The sequence below is a fragment of the Bradysia coprophila genome, assembly GCF_014529535.1.
Source record: "Bradysia coprophila strain Holo2 chromosome X unlocalized genomic scaffold, BU_Bcop_v1 contig_327, whole genome shotgun sequence".
Taxonomy (NCBI): Eukaryota; Metazoa; Arthropoda; class Insecta; order Diptera; family Sciaridae; genus Bradysia; species Bradysia coprophila.
In genome coordinates, this window is record NW_023503322.1 from 39,875 (window position 1) to 61,708 (window position 21,834).

Below are 21,834 nucleotides of genomic sequence, written 5' to 3' on the forward strand. Positions count from 1 at the left end.
TATCTCGATCCGTCAGAGTACCAGGTGATATTTATGTTGTTGTCAATGACCTCGTTGTTGGTCCAGTTTTCACGGGATGGAACCATTATTTTGAACTTGTTTTCAAAGCAATGTACTGGAGTGATAGCATCGTGTGGAAGTTCAAAGTGTGGCGATTCTGATTTCATTCTGTTCCATAGGTTGGCATGACCATAGGTGGCGTTACGGAGCAGTGATGATTGCTGTAATCTGAGGCAGGTGGATCTAGCGACGGCTTCTATATGGATTCCTAAATGTAGGCTAAACATATAAATTTATCTGAACTTAAGGACGTTATCAATGCGATATGGTCAATAGAAAAATTCCATGGAATACGATCGACGCTTTCTGATGATTTTATCATTTTCTTTAAGCTGTAGAAGTGCAGATATGAAACCTGGACGATAAAGATTTTGCATCAGGCCACATATTGATCAAATTATTAATGTGCCGTAAACGATGCCGTACGGCTGAAGCCCGTACATCATCAATGAACCAGATCAATGGATCTGAATATTTTCGAATCAAAGATTTTGTTCTTAAAACTGCCCCATAAATCACAATAAACATTTGTGCACTCTATCACTTCAAAAATTTTCATCATTCAAGGTCCTCCACTCTCATCGTTCCTATTTTTTGTTGTGTATAAACATGCATATAGTCGCCAAATGTTGTTATGAACATCATCACTGCTTGAACTTTGAATTTGAACACACGAATGAAGAAAAAACACACAAAACCGAACATACAATTCGCATAACTAAACTCAAAACGAATGTATGTATAACACATCCATTAAAGCTCATACCATCCAATTCGACCAATAAGAGCAAAAAAAAAAGCAAAAAAACAAACTCCACTCATTCTGCTTATTACCTTCTTTTATACCTTGTCTAACATTTTCATAACATAAGAGCAGTGAATGGTGAACCAAAAAACTACTTTCACCATCTCATCTCACATTATTGTGCGGTAACGGTTCCCATTATTCCAGTGCGTTTCCTTTACTCTTAAATGGCATAAGCAACCTATAACGAAAGCAATAGTGCCCGCCAGCCTGGAGCCATCTCTCTACTTTCTGCTTTAAGCTTTTATACACCGCAGTGCGATTTTACGTGTTTCGTGTTTTCTGTTACTTGGTGATACAAAACATTTCTTTACATTACATATATGGGGAGCATCTCGTCGGTTTTGTCGGCTGATGAATTTTTTTTTTATTATTATTTCGTTCGTTCTTTCTTTCTTCGTTGCTCTTTTAATGACTGAAAAGACTACCACTCTTCTCATTCAACAGAAAGGAAAAAAATTTGAAACAACATTCAAAAATACAACATTTTCAGCGACTTTTAGTCTGTTTACGGTGATGTGTGTTCTTTGAATTTTATTTATGAATTATATGGCACGTCCCGATATATATACTACTCGATGTGTACTATCCATCAAACACACATCGTCCATGGCATGTATGTATATATACACACACCATAGTTTAGTCAAACAAAAACCCGTCTAGTTCAAAATTATACTTACGCATTTTCACGATGCGAGAAAAAAAGGTATCTCTAATGTCCTTCCGAAAGTGACTCAATTTATAGAAAACCCATTTAGCTTTTCTTTAAGTGCTTTCCGGCTGATAAATTTTCTAGGTAGTATTATACACCTATTCAAAATAAAAATGCGTGTGCACACTTATACATACAATACCTACACCATAAATTTGATGCCCTGTCTGTAAAAGGTATCTATCTCATCTGTGTTTATATAGCTCTTCAAAAAAAAAAACGTAAAAGACTCAAATGTAAAACACCATTGGATCTGTGTGTACAGTATGTATGGATGGGAGTCTATTTGTATAATACATATATTACATATCAGAGCATAACGTATTTATTTTATGCTGTCTAAGGTGAAAGCTAAATAATTTTGTCCATATCGAGTAAATGGAAAAATGTGATGGCACACGAAACACTTCCATTATACCTTTTGATGAGAATGGACGAGAAAAGTGGTCAGATAAAAGGAAACCACATAAGAGCTTATTGTATGAGAAAATAGCGAAATGTGTAGTAATTTAGGGGAGGTTCAAGGGATGGCTGGTTGTTTGTTCTATGGCTGATAAGGTGCATTGAGGTGGAATTGAGGCTATAAAATACGTTTAAAGACTGGTAGTAAGTGTGTACGGTAGTAGAATGTAGATATAATTTTCCTTCATTTAACCTTAAGAAAATGAAACAAGGGTCAATGTGAACTGGACGACAAATATGCTGCTTTAATGATATAAACTTATGGTGTGACGATAATTATTTTCTTTTTTTTTTGGTTTTCGTTTGTTATGGAACTGCTTTTGGGGGTTGACATTAATATATTATAATTATGCGACGATCACATCACCTTTTTATTGAACATACAGTCAGCGACTCTGAAATATGTACGGCATTTCGTTTCAGCTGTTTTTCAGATGATCCACTCATACAAACATATTTGTTTCACACTCTTTAACCGGTTTCACCAGTACCACATGCTTGCGTTTAACTGGTACACCCGGCATCAGCCGTTTTGTTTGTATAAGTGGATCAGCTGAAAAACAGCTCAAACGAAATGTGTCACTTATTTCAAAGTCGTCGACTGTTGAAATTTTAATAAGGTTGAGAAAGTCAGATGCCGAAACGGGACATTCGTTTGATTGGAGGCAATTTCATTGTTCTACTAAAGTAGCATGTCCCCTTTCTGTATTTACCGATATCGAAGCAATCAGGATCCAATAGGTTATCTACGCTGCTGGAATTACGAACCCAATATTTATTTCTATGACGATCCCCTGTTTTGTATCTCTCACGCGCAGAGTTGTTCCATTAGTTTTTCTATAACAAGGCTTCTTTTTAGAGGGAGTCTCCTAACCAGTGCCATTACCCTTACAATAAGAGTTAATCATGGCATTCACTGTTTAGCTACATCGTTCATACCTTGCCCATTACTAAAATTTTTACTAGGGAACGTCAGATTTTTCGAATGCTAAATCCAAACTCAAACACAAACGGCAAGGGTAAGTGTGATGGGCCAACTGAAAAGTAATGAATTTTTGACAGCACGGATTTTAATCAAACAAAATGTCGGTGTGTCTCGCATGATCTCAGGAGTAATTAGTTTTCCAATCAGATCGATTACTCTGAAGCAATATCACTTTGAAAACACGATGTGGGTCAATATGCTTGGTCTAGTTGAAAAAAACTATTACTTTGCCGAACTTCTGACATCATAACTTACATTATTATTTTTCAGTTGACTCTTCAAGCTTACCATTTCCGTTTGTGTTTTCGTTTGGATTTATCGTTCAAAAAAAATCCGACGTTCCCTATTGTAAAACATCTTCTCCGTCAAAGTTAACAACTGATACATTCTGCTATTCTGCAGGACATTACAATGTTAATACGAAGCTATGCTGAACGGAAAAATCCAAACTTCGATTCCAACATAACATTAAGCTCTTTCTTAAATACAATTAAGTTGCCGGACCTTATCGTTTCTAGCCCGACGAATGTACATTATTAACGCCACATGCAACTTATACACTGAAACACCATAAGCCCCTTGAATGAAAACAGAAAATCACATAAAAAAACCTAAAATTTGAAATTGCCACATGGGATATCAACAAAAGGTAAAAAAGGCATAAACGCTGATTTTAACAATGTGGTATATTGCAGAGAATCGTGGAATAATAAAATAGCGTATATCTCGTGGCTATTCCCATATAACCTTGCATACATGTTATATATCCGTATTATACGAGTATGTTGCTTCAAAATGTTTGTATGATAGGGAGAATATGTTGTAAAGGTGGTGAGGAGTCTGGTGTCTAAATTTTATGTTTATCTGCGAAAGAAATTCTCTGTTGAACACCAGATGTGAATGAAGGTTAGGAATATATGAAGTTTATTTACGTGCTCAGAATTATTTCCATGTAACTATATCAGTAAAGGTGAATTGTATTAAAGTGAACATCTTATTTATTTGAAATGTGTATAGGATGTACCTTTAAAGCTGGGTGATACACTTGTACAACAACAACAAAAATGATGATAATTTTATGCGAAATTATTACCGTAGCCGCAGCCCGTTATGATTCAGTTTTTCTTTCATTTTTTTTTAAAACCCCAACCAGATTCCTTGATATGTTGAATAACTTTTTAATTTTTAAATTAATATTCTTTTTCATGAATTTTTTTTTAATTTATTCAACTAAGAGATTTATATCACGGTTTTGCCTCGTATTAAAATCGATGTAAAGCCAATTAAAAGTTATTTGAAATTTCTTTTCTCTATAATCGAATTCAATTTTAAATCAGTTTAAAATACGACAACGGTGATGAATATATATAGTTTACTTATACCGACAAAAATGATACCCCCACACATTGATTGAAAATCATTTGCATTGCAGTTTGCATTTAATTTAAAAACAAAACAAAAAACTGTTTTGTGACCTTTTGCATAACCTCTATCCTGTTTTTGATCCTAATTAAGGGCCAACGTAACGTTTTGAATGTGTTGACTAATTTTTTACAAACAATGAAGGATGTTTACTGTTGGGAAGGTAGGAACGCAGGACGATACGATGACATAACAAGAAGATTCCCTATACAGAGAAATACGTATATGGCGAGATAGAAAGAACATGTGAATAACAGTTGGCTCCTACGGAAGAGAATTTGAGAAAATTGCATATATATTCACTCACATTCTCTGACATAAGAGCCAACTGTCATTCACATGTTCCTTCTATCTCGCTACAGGCGTCTCTATACAAAAAAAACTCACCTATCGTGGTGATAATCGTTGTCTTAATGATGAGGTGAATCTTTTGGTATGTAAAATCATCAAAAGTATTCTGTCACAGTTAGATATGTGCGCCGGCTGGTTCTGGTCTATTTTTTTAAATGACGACATTCTTGGCCAATCAATAAAATGGCCTTAATTTGTAACCTTTTTTACCGTCTCAATTATATTTATTGCCTAAAAAGCAATGATTTACCATTTGGAGTGATAAATGTTTTGTTTCGCTGTTTCGGTGGATGCTTTACTTTTACAAAAAGCTAGTTACACTAGTTACAAAAAGACGTTAAAATTAACTGGTCGTAACAGGCAGAATTACGATCCAATCGCAATGATATATTTGCGCATGTCAGGTCTCATCTTGAATACGCTTCCGTGGTCTGGTCTCCTTCTGGTGTTGAGCTCAGCGACACCATTGAGTCTGTACAGAAGAGGTTTGTTTTGTATGCTCTAAGGCACTCGGTAAGGAGAAATCGGAACTATGAGCTTCTTCCGTATGACGAGCGTCGGAGGGTTTTGTGTCTTGAGCGGCTGTCCACTAGGAGGAGGAACGCGCGTGTGTTTTTCTTGTATGATGTGCTGAAGGCCAGAGTGAACTCGCCGAAGTTGACTACGATGTTTGATTCGTATCGTCATATGCCTGACCACCCATACGGTTTGCGTCACTTTAATGTTTTTCGTCCTCCACGCCATAGAACGCTTTATGGCTATCATGAGCCGATTGCTGAGGCATGTAGAGAATTTGAAAGATTTATAGACGTTTTTAGAACCAGTGATTCTCGTGAGATTTTTCGTTCCAGGGTGAAGTCCTCCTCACGATGAAGGATCGTTACTGGCTATTCTCGTCGTTGCAGCAACTCATGACACACAATTCATTCGTACTACAAGCATAAGGTGGATTGCAATTTTGACGGGTCGACTGGGTTGCTTCCACTTCCGGTTTGCTTCTTCGTGCTACATCACAGTTAATCGATGTTGGCACCGTAATGATTTTATCAGTCTGATTACTTGGTTTTGTAAATTCTGTAATCTTTTGATAAATAAAATGTTTCAAATCAAATCAAAAATGATGAATAAATAGATGAACAATTGAATTGAAAAACAAATTTCAATTCAACACTTTTAATTTTTAATTTTGAGCGGACCTACATAATCAGACTGACTATGGCAATGTCATCGAGTAGCTGAAGACTTTGCAACTCTAGAAAAGCCTCAGTATTTGATTGTGTAATTTTAACGATTTGACTTAATTGCGATTTTTGTACAAAGAGAGGCATAACAAAACCATACGCTAATAATAATACTCACAGTTGACGTCACTGAAATTTAGACATTTAGACAGCTGAAAAACAGAGCTGTTCTTTTATACAAACAAATGTGCTTAAAAGTGTTAGTGGTAAGACCGTATACAAATGCTTGAGCCGTTTTGTACGAATGAATGGACCAGCTGAAAAACAGCTGAGACAAATTCATGTTTAAAATTCAGTGACGTTAACGTATACACAAGGTAAAATATTTCAAACTTTTCTCTGCAGATCGATTCGAATTGTAGTGTTTCTGTGTAAATTTCTAATGCGCTACTCCTCGAAAATGAAACATTAATCTGTTGATTTTAGAAACAGGGGGGGGGGACTTATTTATTTTCATAAATACTCGCATTCACCTTTCATATAATGTATATTACATAAATACATCAACATGTACCCAATTGAATCGTCGGTAGTGCTATTGAAGATATTTTTATCGCAGAAAAAGTGTTCAAACAGTGAAAACTTTCGATGGAAGTATTTTAAGTTAAAGGAAAATACCGTCAGGTTTTCTACTTCAATTGAGATAGTTGCAAAGTTTGTTCAAAAAGTTTTATCGTTTTAATTTTTCAATTGATTTCATTTCCAAGACTTTTTCCATTTTAAAGTTTCAGTTTAGTATTTGGGTAACACCACTTTTATAGAGGTTGGTAATTATTAAAATATAATTATTTCGTCACATTCTATCTGGATGGCAATACCGGCGCCCATCAAATATACATTTTATTGAGCATTATTTGCGAAAGTTTTCATCTTTATTGTAATCAAAATTATATTTTCCAATAAAAAAGCGAAGAACGAAACGATACCCAATACAACCAATGAGTACTTTCCGTGTGCATAACGGTGCACCCGGAGTACACGTAATTCCTATTTTTCGTTTATTTGAATTTGAACGTATTTGCACACAAATACGAGAGACAACAACAAAAAAAAAAGTGACTCGAATTTGCTCTGGCGTTGTACAAATATTATGGCTTTGCTCCCACATTCTGACCCCTTACTTAATAACGCGTATCGCTTGCTACCCATTTACAAAATACATAACAAATGTTCAGCTTCATGTTGTATATCAAATCCATTCCACTATAGCATGTTTATCTGGCGGTATCCCTACCAATAACACCATTTGATTGATGGATTTTCGGCTTTTACAGGTGTAATGGATAATTTCAACTGAACAAACAAATAACTCAACAATTTATTGCTTTTTGATGGATATATAGTCGTACTCGTATGTGTAGACCTGTATGCTCTATGAACTAGTTTTATTTTCAGTTTTAATCGATTTTTTTTAAATGATATACGTTTCGGAAATGAGGGTGGGTGATGGGGAATGCAATGTATGCAGAGTTTAAAGTCATTAATTGGAAACTGTTCCGTCATTCAAACATCTTGCTAACTCATAGGAATGTTACCAGTTCATCCAAATTCTAAGACTTTACTGATTATTGCTCCCATTTTCACTGTGTCAAACAGCAAATTTATCTCGATATTATCAAAAATAATCGTGCTACGCATACCACGGGTTTTTCACTGAGTAAAGGCGAAAACACACGAGCAATTTTGCGTCGCTGAGATCGACAACTATGCTGTGGTTTTTCATGATATGCTATGAAACGGATTATAATGTTAAACACAGCATAATTGTCGATGGCATCAACTCAATATTGCTCGTGAGTTTTCGGCCTAATACATTTTTTTCTGTAGTAATTATTTTATTGAGCGAAAAAAAAGACTGCTCACAATAATGACGCAGCCAGTAAAAAATCGATCTTTTCTTTCAAAAAATAAAATTACAATAAATAAAAGTCATCTGTCTTATTCTTCCCCAATGTGTCCAAAATGCAAGCTGCGTTTCCACGTTGTATCGCGTTAGAAATCCGTTGTAAAAGAAATTCCTTTGATTTAACTTCACCAGTTACTCTCTTCATCAAAGAACCTAATTTATCAACAAATTTCTTTGTTTCTGGACCCATGCAACCTGATGTCTCAAAAGCGATCGGTGTTAATAAATAATTTTGCTTCAAAGAAATATAATGGTTATGCTTATGTCTCTCTGCTTTTTCAGCAACTGAGCGTGCTTTCTTCGATGAATCTCGAATAAATATATACAAATACAAAAATCCTATGCGAAACCTTCAACCTCTAAACTGCATATTCGTATTTTGAAGGGTTGGTGAAGTATGATCAGAAACGTTATCTACTTAACACACGAGCAATTTTCCTTAGCTAATATCGGCATCGACAAGTATGCTGCGCTTTCCGTTGTGGTCCGATTTGTAGAATAGGCTAAACAGTGGAAAATGTACGATAATTATCGATCTCAGCAATGGAAAATTGCTTGTGTTTTTAGCCTAGCACGACATGATTGATTATTTAACTGATTTTGATAGACTCTTTTAATTGGAAAAGAATGAGTTTCTTTGCTAAGAGTTAAATTCGGCAATTTGTAGTGTGTAAATGTAGGATTGGTAATATGGGAGCAATATTGCCAGAAGCATTTCTATTAGGGTGGGTCGTATTTTCATTTTGTTTTTATTTTAAAAGGCCTGGCCCCAGGCTGTACTCAGAATTGACCAAGGAATCCGAAACAGCAAAAAAAAAATTAAAAATTGATTTTTTCCTTGCCTCTAGACTGATTTTTGATTTTTGGGGTAGTAGCATGAAATTGCACACAATGTTGACAGATATCTCGGGCAGTTGGGAACAGAAGACATTGCTGCTAACTGTAGTGAATAGCTGAGGAGTCCAGCTATGAAATACCATAAGAACGTTGTTTATCTTCGCCGTCAATCGGGCAGGGTAACTCTGTCAGTGTTCCCGAGTAAGACTTTTCGACAAAAAATTTCAACTTTATTTGCAAATAAAATCGGCAAATCACGACATCATACATCGTGTGAGGTATGTCTGAACAGGTAATCTCATAGAGAATCCATTGCAGAGAAGTTTTTTGATAACAAGTTGAAAAAACTCATAGGAGCTTTGTTTTTGAAGCCAAAAGTTGGCAATTTTTTGGTAGAATGAAAAAGTCGAAAATATTTTTGCGAATATAGGCACTGCGTTAGAGTATATATCCCAAAAAATATTTCAAATACCGAATTTTTATTTTGACTTTGATTTAAGTCGACACCCTATTGGTTGTAACACTCGGATTGAAGAATGTTAAAAAAAATGAAAGAACTATCAGTTGAAATGATTTTGTCGCTGATTAATAAAATCGAAACATTTCAAACGTAACGTACATTTTCTGTGTCCGGGTATTGAATCGTAGGTCAAGAAATTTTAACAACAATTCTGTTAAGCTTAAGCTTAGACTTCAACCACTTGAACACTAATAAAAACGACATTTACTGCCATCTGAATGCAAATGGAAAAAGCTACTGCAACGAATTCGTGAACTCGCGTTATATTAATACCGGTTAATACTTACTATTATATTCTTTTGAGTTCTTCGTATAGGAATCGTTTATTACAGTCTATTACAGTAGGATACAGTAGTTCTAAGACACGAAAAACCAATGATTTTTATTTAAATATAGTCTTTTACATAAAAAGGGATAAAAGGATTAAAAATAGAGTTGTCGGGTAAACTTTGTATTTCCGAGGCGCAGCCGAGGTCAATAAACACAAAAAACGAGACTTTTCAGTTTTATCCCGAGTTATGTAATAGATTTTAAATGCTCAGGGGCAATTAGTCAGTGTATCAAAAGTAGTGCTTGAAACATGAAAAATACGATTCTCACGCATGTAAAATCATCTAAATTAACAATCGCTCCTACGGTGAATTGTACGGTGAATGTTCGTTGAAACGCTGTTTCATAGTTCAGGCCAAATATTTGTCACTGGCCATTTGGATTAGATGAGTGTTCCGACTTGTGAACAAACGATCCCATGCATAGAAAAGTAAAAGCTCTAAGGATAGAAGCTAGTAAGACGGTAAGACCGGGTTTTTGATTCCTAAATCGATTGAACCAGAACATGTTGTTACTGACACAACATCACGTCACCCAATACAAAATATTTTGCTTCTCTCTTTATTGAAATACTGTACTTGCACTGAAATACTGTAGGTGCAGTTAGGAACCCTTCGATAGCTTGAATAGCATTTACACCCTGAAAGGTAATTGTGGGTTTAAATTCTAAGATAGGCAAAATCGACTGAACTGAGCGGAAATACGGCCTGAAGATAGAACTTCAAACACAATGGAAAATGAAAGATGATGTAAATGGTGCAGCAACCAGAGAAGAAGTTCGAGTAAATCGTTTCAGTGGATCGTGAGCCCGACTGAGAATATTTGTGGAATTATGTTTCAATATCATTGTTCTCGCCTACATATAGAAGAGATGACTACGACAAAGAGAGTAACTGGTGGAAAACTGTTTAACTTTTTGCGTTGATTTATTCCGTCGCGTATGAGACCGGTCCACAAAAAATTCTAGTGATCCTTAGATCCCACAAAAACCACTTTTCAAAATATGGTCTGGAACGAGTTCAGGTGTCGAAAAATCAAGTAGCGGTAGTTTAGACCATTCTCGCCTTATCACCAAAAAAAACTTTGAGTTATTTTCGTCCCGTTTTTTTTTTCTTTTTTTTTTATTTCTACTCCAATGTTCTGGATGAATATCGTCGAAAATCTGGAGTTTTCAATTTGCTCTGAAATCGACCATTGGGAACATTGGTTATCACAAACCAAAGTCCAGTTTTTATTTCTTTCAAACTTTTTTCATTTTAATATGATAGCGTGGACTGTATCGAGTAGAAATAACAAAAAAGAAACGGGACGAAAATAACTCAAAGTTTTTTTTTGTGAAGGTCCAATGTACAGTGAAAATTTTCGGTTTTTGATTTTTTCCGCCACCGGAGGAGACCGGAGAGACATGTTTGGATCGGTTTCTTTCGCGCTCCCTAGAGCTACACTTACTCGACAACCGTCAAATGATTGGACACAATTGCCAGAATTGGATTGGAAGAAAGAATTTATTTTGCTGGTTCGATAAACGTTATTGCGCTTTCGCGTAAAAATTCAAATTATATAAACCGACTCGGAAACGACTATATAAATACACACCTGAGCCTATCGCTACTTTAACATTAAGTCACATTCTCGACGAGACATTTTTGAACTCTTTGGTTAAGATCTTTCGCCGTATGGCTGATGGAATTTTTTGACAATTTTCTTTTAAATGAATTGACAGGGCCAAAGGCTTCTGGAATTTTCGATCGCAATATTTGCAGTCGATTTTGTGCGAACTCTTATGTACATTCAATGTCGATCTTAATGGAAACGATTTCTTACATATATCACAGACGTGTGACTCGGCTTTTGCTCCTGCATTGTTGTCCGTAAGCGTTCCGAGTGGCATTGATCTGGCGTTAATATTAGGCTCCGCCTGGGTTCGACGTGCCAACGGCAAAACCGATCGACGAGGCATCTCACTTCTTCGTGACACCTCACGACGAACCACCGATTCATGTCGACGTGGTGGATTGTCTTGAAATCGTACTGTTGCGCGTCGTGCGGCTGAAATTATTGTAACGTAAATTATTCGATTTGATTTGCGAGTCGAAAAATCATTTATTCCATACCTCGGCCTAGCTCCGGCGCTCTGTGTGTTTGCCGTTGAGACACTGCTACGACGTAAAGTTCCTGCACTATTCGGGAACTACCAGCAATATTATTTGGGGGCGGTAATGTAGAAATTATGTTTTGTGCTGCAGCTACAGCATCCATGTCTTTTGCATCCAGTCCATAATGTATACTTTGCATCAACGGAATTGCTGGCACAGCTACCATTGACCTTTCGGCAATGTCATCAGGACCGGACGAATAAATCGGTTGAGGATTATCCGTTGAAGTCACCTGGCCGATTGAAATTTCCTTTAAAGAATTCGTTCCGACCGATGTCGCAGTGGAAGGCCCTCCGATGGGATGTGATTGAAAAACGTGATCCAAAACAGTAGTTGGTTCTGCATCATGATCCGATAAATTTGGAGATTCGGTTAGGGTATCATCATTAATCGAATAGTACAATGACGAAATGCTGTCGTCTTGAGCAGTTTCATAGCCAAGTTCCGATGATATGCTTGTGTTGCTGAGCAACGAATTGGAATCAGTCTTTTTCAGTGATATTATCCGGTCCATTTTCTGTTTGAGAATTGAACACACAGTTGAAACAAATTGACGATTTCTTTAAAAAAAAACCTTTTCTTTCGTTAACCTACCGCAATGAAAGTATTCGACCCATCAACATAAATATATTACAGGGAATCAAGTGGGCAATATACGTTCAGCTGAACAATGAATTACACTCAAATTACGAGTTCAACGACAAAAAATAACTGTTTGATTGTGCTCTGCGAAGGTCAATTTCTTAAAACAAAAATACGTTCGACTGTTGAATTGAATGGATTTGACTGCTTAGCTTACACTGTTTGTTTTTGTTGTTGAGCCCAAAATCCAAAACACAGCTTAGGTGCACCCTCTGTAGTTCATCATGGAAAAGTATTTTTGGCGCACCATTTTAAATTTATTTTCATTGTCAATCTTTACGATTTTCTTGTGAGACGTACTTGAACAGCTTTTTCATGACAGTTACCGCAGGACCCATTTTTTCAATTTCTTCTAAGAATTTTACGAGAGGAAACTACTTCGAAAAACGCTGACTTTAGGTTGACTTTGACAAGAGTTATACCGAATCTTCTTGTCGACGTCATTGGCTCAGCTTGACACTCTGGAATTTAAACTAATAACTTTAAGGAATTTTTAGGATTTATAAGAATTTAAGTCTCAAAAACAGTTACTCTGTGTAAGGGCGAAATAACGTAATTTCACTATTCAAGCACTTTTTTCGGCGCCCTACTCACCATTGCACTTCAAACATGTTCTAAAAAAAGTTTGTGTTGCATTTTCTAACTGTGTAAATGCGAGAACACTCTAAAAAATATTGCGATACAATTTTCGCACGGAATATCTAGAAGTGTAAAGCTTGTTACAGAGTTACAAGTAAATCAACTCACACAATTTACGATATTTTTGTTTTGTTATTTTAACCAACATTGGAAATGATAATGTATTCTATGTACAAAATCAACTGGACGTGTGTACCGAATTACCTATACAAAAAGATTACCTAATGAATTTGCAAGATTACCTAATGAATTTGCAGTAGAAACATCGAAGTGAAAGTTTCATGACTGTTGATCGTATTTTTAAAAGTGTAGATACGATAAATTGAAACACTTTTAAAAATATTGAAATAATATTTAGGAATTTGTAGAAGTGTGCAGTATTTACACCGTCAAAAACTTTTTTAATTTTCTCAGATTTGACTTTAAAGCTATATCAACAGGTGGCACCCATGTTTTCCTTTTTAATTTTATTTAAAAAAAAAATTCTCAGGCTGGAGTAGTTATCAATAGTTTTGCTATTCATCTTCGACTTCAATAATTATAGAAAAGAAGTTTTTACGTTTACTTTTACATCGAACCTAAATTTGATTTTTTTAAATCATTACCTATAAGAGTAATTACCCCTAGAGAGGAAATATATGTGTTTGCCCTCTTAATTAAGAGGGCAAATTGAACTATCAAAAGAGAAAAGCGTCAAAGCATGCATAAATTGGTGTAAAATTATACGAAATGTGTATCTTATGAGGGATTCTTTTGAAAAACAGCCTACCTAAATCGGACGCATTTTCCAGTGGACTTTTTTATATGTGCACATTTCATCGTACAAATTTCCTCTCTAGGTATAATTACTCTAAGATCATTACTACAAACTACAACACTTTCTCAAAAGCTTCGGTTGTTTTACAGGAAAATTTACTTCAAGATCTAATTTTTCTTTCTTCGTATGTCTGCAGAGATGTAGCAGCACTGTAAAATTATCCAGAACCATGCAAATTTTATGAACTTGAACTATCGATCGACTCAAGGACGTTACATTTTGTAACAGTGTAATGGAGTGCTTTTTTTCTGTGAAGTGTTTATCGTACATCATTTCAATTTTGATTTTTCAACAGTGTTCCAAGTTCCAATCCATTTCCAACAATAATATATTTGTAGAAGTGTGGTAATGGAATTTCTAGCAGTGTGACAGTCACACTGTGACTTGTATGAACTTAAAATGAATACACAGAAAAATAGTTTCATGGCGAGTTATTGTCGCAGTGTGAATATTATTATCGGTGAAATCATGGTGAATTTTCCAACTTTTCATTAGTAATTCATTCACAACTTTTCAAACGATACCTTTAGGCATGAAACGCAGTAGCAAAAACATTGGTAGAACATCGACATTTTATTAAGAAGTTTCAACTTAATTTTAAAGAAAAAAAGTTTTGAGATGAACGTTTTAGCAATACGATTTCATTGGAGCCTTAAACCTTTTTGAAAGCTTAGCTTGGAGAACTTGTGTGGTCTTCTTGTAAGCGTGAATAAGGAGCTTCCTAACCTGTTTCCATTTATACGACTTTTCTTAAGTGTAGTAGAAGTGCATTTTGTGTAGAGCGTTTTTAGGTATACCGTTTCTAGCAGCAGTGTAGTTAGTGATGTCTCTATAGCTAGCTTTTTTTAATGGTGTCATTTCTCAACTCAAAGCTTATAGAGTTTAGTTTGTAAAAGTGTGGTTTGCAGAAGTGTGGTTTGCAGAAGTGTGGTTTGTAGAAGTGTGGTTTGTAGAAGTGTGGTTTGTAGAAGTGTAGTTTTATGGCTAATATCAGTAACAATTATATTAAAGGAAAAGCTAGTTTTGATAACGGTGTGATTTCTCCCTAAGCTTGTTCAAACTTTTGGATTGCGATAATCTAAAAGTGTAGTTTTAGTAGTTTGTAGAAGTGTACTTTTATGGTTGCGTTTTATAATGTGAACGAAAAGCTTACTCAGAAGTGTTCTTTTTTGTGTCAATTTTTAGCCCCGTACGAAGTACTGGGGGCTTATAAGATTAATATGCCGTTTGTAACACGTCGAATTGGAAGCAGACAGTAAGAGCAAAGCATTTGGTTGTGTTCATAGATGACGAATCCGCAATAAAAAAAATGTCCGTCCGTCCGTCCGTCCGTCCGTCCGTCCGTCCGTCCGTCCGTGACCCCTCTAGCTAGAGTAAATCACAACCTTTTTTCAAAATTCTTTTTTTCCCTGATTGGTATCGACAAAAGTAAGGTCAAGTTCGAAAATGGGCATGGTAGGGTCGGCCCCTCCAGAGCTAGGGCCCTATAGGTGTTTTTCAGTCTTTCGACGATATCTACCGAAATACGCACGCAATAGCTGCTTGTGATATATCAAATGAAAGGTATTGACGAGTAGAACAAAGTTGCTGAACATTGTTTTTGGGTAAGATGCAACGCGAGCTTGTTGGGAGGGCTCAAAGGTCGTTACTCGGCCCTAAGTGTTTTTTGCACATAAATCGAGTAAATCTCATCCGATTTTGCTAGATTTAGTTTTTTATGGAAGGTAACTGAATACCGAAAAGAACGTGTCGAAAAAAGTTTCAAATTTGGGCCTTTGGACTAAGGCCGCTACTCGGCCCTAAGTGTTTTTTGCACATAAATCGAGTAAATCTCATCCGATTTTGCTAGATTTTGTTTCATTTGAGAGATAATTGAATACCGAAAAGAACGTGTCGAAAAACGTTTCAAATTTGGGCCCTTGGACTAAGGCCGCTACTCGGCTCTAAGTGTTTTTTGCACATAAATCGAGTAAATCTGATCCGATTTTGCTAGATTTAGTTTTTTGTGGAAGGTAATTGAATACCGAAAATAACGTGGCAAAAAAGTTTCAAATTTGGGCCCTTGGACTAAGGCCGCCACTCGGCCCTAAGTGTTTTTTGCACATAAATCGAGTAAATCTCATCCGATTTTGCTAGTTTTTGATTCATTTGAGAGATAATTGAATACCCAATAGAAAGTTGGCAAACAATTTTGGGTTTCTAAAATAATATCGTAAATTGTTGGTTTTATTTGAGAGGTACTTCGTACGGGCTTTCGTAATTGCGCTATGCGCAATTTTAAAAATGAACACTTTCAGTAAATTTGACCATGCCCAACTTGACTTGCATTTTGGTAACAGACGCATTAGAGGGTTGTAGACGTATTAGGGTTCCGGGCGTATTAGGGTTCCGGGCGTATTACGGCTACGGGCGTATTATGGTTACGGACGAAATAGGATTACGGGTCGTACGGGGCTAAGTCGCAGCAAACGCTCCGACTGTTCTGATGCCTTGTTTTTAAATACTTTTACGGCTAGTTAATCTAACAGTGTGATGTCTCGCCAAGCTCCTTCATACTTTTGAAAAGTGAAAGTTTATGAGTGTTATTAATAAGTGTCCAACGAAAAGCTTTCAGACAAACTTCAACATATTTTCAAATAATACCAAAACCAAAAGAGCTCTTCAGAACCAAGTTGACACGGCAATTCTTTTGTAGCAGTAATTACGTACAGATCTCTAAAGAATAGTGTTAGCGAAGTTTCTAAGAGTGTCGAAGTGGGCCTTTGCGGTAAGCTCTTGTACTGCATACTTACTCAACGTTCTGCAAAGAAACGTTTCTAGCAGTGTGATTTCTTGCTAAACTTTTCTCAAATATTAAAAAAGCTAAGACCAAGACAAACAGCAGTTAGTGATAGATAGCTGAACTTTATAGCAGTGTTGTTTCACGCGCCTCATGTTTCATGAGTTATCTAGCAGTGTGATTTTGACCGAAAGCTTATTTTATGCAGATTTTACAGAAGTGTACTTGCGCTTGCAAGCAGTATTTCTAAAAGTGTAGTATCTCGACAGGCACGGAGATTTTCGTGAAAAGTAATTTTTCTGTAGTGTAGTAAGCTTCTTACCAGATGTTTAGTTAATTGGGCTAAGAAATATATTTTTTAGAAGTGTAATTCATTGCACTCATCAGTACAATGTAATCGAAAACGATTTCAGAAAATCCGTACAGAACAACAAATTGTCATGCGTCAAAAATAGTCCTTACGTTAACCGACAACAACGACAAAAATCCCGAATTATTGAGTTTATTGGTGATCATAAACAAACGGTTGAATGATTTTGTACAAAATTGCATTTAATCGTTTTTTTTTTCACTGAACAGTACAGCTGAATTGTCAGCGTCAACATTCTTTCATTTGACAATTTGAAATTTTAGTTGGTAAACGCGAACTTTTGGTTGTCAGTGTAACCGAATAGTACGATAAATGAACCGTTGCGTTGTATCGACTGTATTTTTGTACGTTTTTCGTAAGTAACTATCGGGCACGCCGATCCATGGAACTTTACTTCTTAACTGTTTTACAACGTTGCCTAAGGAGCTACGTGATCGGTTTTGAAGAAGCGGTAGTTTGTTGTTGAAACATAAGGAATGTTCGCCATCTCTGCGAAGATTAATCTGTTCAAATCAAACGTTTCTTGAGACTTACACTTGAACGTTTCTACAACTTCTCGAGACTTAACCAATATATTCGTTACAACTCATCCAAAACCGTTTACTGTTAAGCTACCTTTGTGCCGGTACGATTGTTTAGGCAACCGAATTCGAAAATGTTGTGAGCTTACAGACTCAAACTGCCCGAACTGGCCATACCCGGAGGACTTTTTCAAAATTTTGTATGAACCAAGAGCCTTTCCAAAATGTTCTTCATTAGCCGCCCGGCGATAACGTTACACCCACGGCAGAGTAAAATAAACCAGGCAGTAGCGGTTCATTTTCGAAACGTCAAATAAAGGACCTAACACACTGTATGAAAATGAACTCAAATGAACACTGAAATAAATTGAAAAATTTTATTCGCAAACAATTTAGGGCTACTAGATTATTGAGGTCCCTAGTCAAATCAGCGCTCCTGCCCGGTTAACTTTACTCTGTCGTGGTTACACCTCAACCGACAGCAGACGTACAATGTGTTCGTTCATTTTGCGTGCGTATAGTACGGTCCCACCTAAATTTTTTATGAATGGCAGATGACAATAAACCTATAAAACACATTCCGATCCCAAAACGTAATTTCCTAATCGTTTAATTGATCAATTGCTTCAATCGCGACTATAAACACACAGATAAGATTGTGTGGAAGTCATATTTGGACAGTTGCTCCGAGACCATTAAACTATTTGGCAAAACAATCATAAGACAATCAGTATATGGTTACTGTTTCGACGCGCCTAAGCTAATTAAAATAAACGGCAATCTCGTTGCTAAAAAAATGAAAATTGGATTTGTGCTTATAGTCTGCGTGGTCATTCAACAGGTGAGCATTTCTTATTGGCAACCATTCAATGGACACAATTGTAATCGAAGCGTTTGTGCTATTTAAACTATGAAATAACACAGAACACTGTTGGTGGTCAGACGTTACCTGAACTACTTAAAGATGCCCAATCTCAAACCGACGAACTTCATTCGGTCGTTACATCTGCCCTGCTCAAATTTAGAATGGAAATGTCGAATACCCTAACCGAAACTGTCAACGAATGTTTGTCCCACATATTGAATGCATTGGAATCACAACAACTCAGCAGCGATACGAGCGATGAACTGAACATTGAATCGGAAAGCATTGGCAATCAAATATCTCGTTGCTCAGCTCAAGCAGATCAGGATATCCAAGCGGCAGTCAAACAATTTTTCGCTGTCCTAACTCCGATCGACGGAGAATCGCTTACCGTGCTGAACACGGTGCTGGATCAGATTGTGGAATGGAATATTACCAGCGATCCAAGGGGCATAGTGAGCAGAGTTCATAATATGCTGGAAGTGAAAAACAATGAATTTATGTCGAATGCGTTGCCGTTCCTGGAAGAGGAGTTGCGAAAATTCAAAAGAATTTTGCTCGTAATCCCATCGACGGTAAGTCAGTGCGTTGGAGACCCGTCGACCAACTAAGTTTTTTAGATTTATCAGATGTGCCCTTGCACCAATTATTTACGAATAAAAAGCGAAATTAAACGTGTAGTTGGTTGAGTTTTAGACTAACGGTATGTCTCCTGATCGGACATAATATGGTATAATATCCGACCCAGAAAGATTTTCATTTTCGCGCTCTATTTTCCAACCGATTCGATTCGGGCCAAACGACAGTGCCGAGAGTTTTGTTATTGTATGCGCTCTACGGTAGGGAGGGTAAACTTTTTGTAAAAAATCAAGCAAACAAATGAAACCAAAAATAAGAACAAAAATCAACATTTTAATGAAATAACAAATTCATACCTCAACCCATCGGCTCACGCACAGACCCATTCACCCATTCATTCACTTTTGCACAAAAACTCATCATTTGACCAAATCCTCTATGCCCTCTGATTACCTGCCTTTTCGTTCTGATTGCCTGCCATTACCATTGCCACTTTTTTTTTTTTTTTTATAATTCAAGTTATTTATTATTCGTTAAAATTAATCCTAAATTTGTACCTGTACATGACACAAATTCCACCCATGGAGTGGCTTCTATTCTTAACAAAAATTACCCTACTCTATTTATCCAGAACCATGGAAACTGGCCTGATTCAGGAGAATCAGGGGAAAACATTAACTATCGTTTTTTATTCTCATTCGAAAGAAGATAATAAACCTCGTCCAATGATTGGGTTGACGGCAATGTACCGAGCACAGAAGCTGAATTTCCACGTTGAATGTCTATGGATAGTCTCTGCCGAAGGAAAAGCGTAGCTCTCTTCTCGTTAGTGACATTTGAGATTCTCTTGCCTAATTCGGAAACAAATTGCTTTGCATGAGGACCCCATGGACCAAGCGTTTCAAAACCTAAAGGAACAAAGAGATATTGGCCAATTAGAGAATTATATAGTGTGATCTTTTTATCCTCTGCCGTTTTTGCCACCCAACCAACATGTCTTGAACTGTTCATCAAATACGATTTTGCAACTGTGTCTCGGCAAGTTGCGTCCCATAGCAAACATTTTCCAGCAGACCATGGTATCAAGGTGAGTCCATCGGGATGTTTTCCATCTTCACGCGCGACTCCAGGTGGTTCCAAAATTGCTGGAACTCCTGCAGAAACTATACCTCTTCTAAGTGTTTCATTTAAAGTTTTATGTCTCGGATGTCGGCCTGATGCTTTTATACAGCTCAACCCATGATAGCCATAAGAATCAACTTCTTTGCCGCAGATACATTTATGGGGGTGACAAATTTTTGCTCCAATTCGTAAAGCAACTGAAATTCTTAATGTGTCGTTATCGAGGCATAGACCAAGAGATGTTGAAGGTAAAGCGCTCAACCACAGTCCAGATTCTTCTTGAGATGATGCTAGTAAACGGGCTTTCTGACAGGCATCATTTTCAAAAGAAAGTAGCAGGTTGGCAAATTTCCTTTCCATAATTGGAATAGACCAAGATTTCTGAATGCTCGATTTTTCAGATGGTATTTCAGCAGCTGATTCAGTTTTCCAAAACTCAATTGCAGAATCAAAGAGTTCATCGTTCGATGGCCACTTTTCGTTCTGATTACCTGCCATTGCCGTTGCCATTTTTCTTTGAAGATTTTTTGTGTTCGACCTAGTGTCCTTTGACTTTATTTTTTCGTTCGTTTTTAGGTCTTTTTTCTTCTAGAAAAAATACCCTATTATGGCCGGTTTGTCTGTCTGTCTGTCTGTCCGTCTGTCTGTTCCACAAATTTGGTAGTTTTGGTAGCTCTCAGTCGGTAGTTGGTATTTTTGGTGGTTGGCAGTTTCGAGCTGGATTAACATTAAAAATTGCAAAGCCACCATGAGCATATCGACACCAGGCAAATAATAATTATTTGTTATCTGATCACCGACAGCTCACAGTTAACATTGCAATTCGAAAATTTGGTAGTTGGTAGTTGGACTACCAAGGCTATAATTGACTTCCAAACGTAATTTTTGGGGAAGAGATGTTTACTATTCGAGAACTACGCACCGACTGACGAAGTTATTCTAACTGCTCGCCTATTTATAAATCGAAAATTTGGTCGTCGGTAGTTTTGGTAGTTGTGAGCTGGATTGACATTCAAAATTGCAAAGCCACCATGAGCATATCGACACCAGGCAAATAATAATTATTTGTTATCTGATCACCGACAGCTCACAGTTAACATTGCAATTCGAAAATTTGGTAGTTGGTAGTTGGACTACCAAGGCTATAATTGACTTCCAAACGTAATTTTTGGGGAAGAGATGTTTACTATTCGAGAACTACGCACCGACTGACGAAGTTATTCTAACTGCTCGCCTATTTATAAATCGAAAATTTGGTCGTCGGTAGTTTTGGTAGTTGTGAGCTGGATTGACATTCAAAATTGCAAAGCCACCATGAGCATATCGACACCAGGCAAATAATAATTATTTGTTATCTGATCACCGATAGTTCACAGTTTACATTGCAATTCGAAAATGTGGTAGTTTTGGTAGGTCCAATAGTTGGTAGTTCAAAACAGAAATTAGAAAAAAGACCTCACCAGGCTTTAGCCGGTCTATTCTTGTTTCATTTGTCTTTGAAGAGGTTTTCTCAAGTCGCCGGAGGGATTTTCGTGCGTCACCGGAAAGTTTTTTTGCTTGATTATGGCTGCAGAGCATAAGGTACGTTTTCATTACGTTTTCTTTTTGTTGTGATGTTTCTGTTAGGAGTGTCATTAGTGTCCCACCTGAAAAACCGTCGAGCGCATACAGTCTCAATGATTTACACTTTTTAACGTCCCTGACGATGGC

At 36.7% G+C, this 21,834-nt stretch overlaps 2 protein-coding genes across 2 annotated transcripts; one reads left to right on the forward strand and one right to left on the reverse strand.

Moving 5' to 3' along the window:
• Positions 1-11,094: 11,094 nt before the first annotated feature.
• Positions 11,095-12,576, reverse strand: LOC119069401. The gene is made up of 3 exons (XM_037173447.1): positions 12,385-12,576; positions 11,749-12,307; positions 11,095-11,683 (listed from the first exon to the last, which is right to left on the reverse strand). Exons 2-3 carry the CDS (start codon positions 12,302-12,304, stop codon positions 11,259-11,261), a joined length of 981 nt encoding a protein of 326 aa, XP_037029342.1. The 5' UTR covers positions 12,305-12,307; positions 12,385-12,576; the 3' UTR covers positions 11,095-11,258.
• Positions 12,577-18,225: 5,649 nt separating this feature from the next.
• Positions 18,226-19,098, forward strand: LOC119069400. The gene is made up of 2 exons (XM_037173446.1): positions 18,226-18,399; positions 18,483-19,098. Exons 1-2 carry the CDS (start codon positions 18,355-18,357, stop codon positions 19,032-19,034), a joined length of 597 nt encoding a protein of 198 aa, XP_037029341.1. The 5' UTR covers positions 18,226-18,354; the 3' UTR covers positions 19,035-19,098.
• Positions 19,099-21,834: the final 2,736 nt, after the last annotated feature.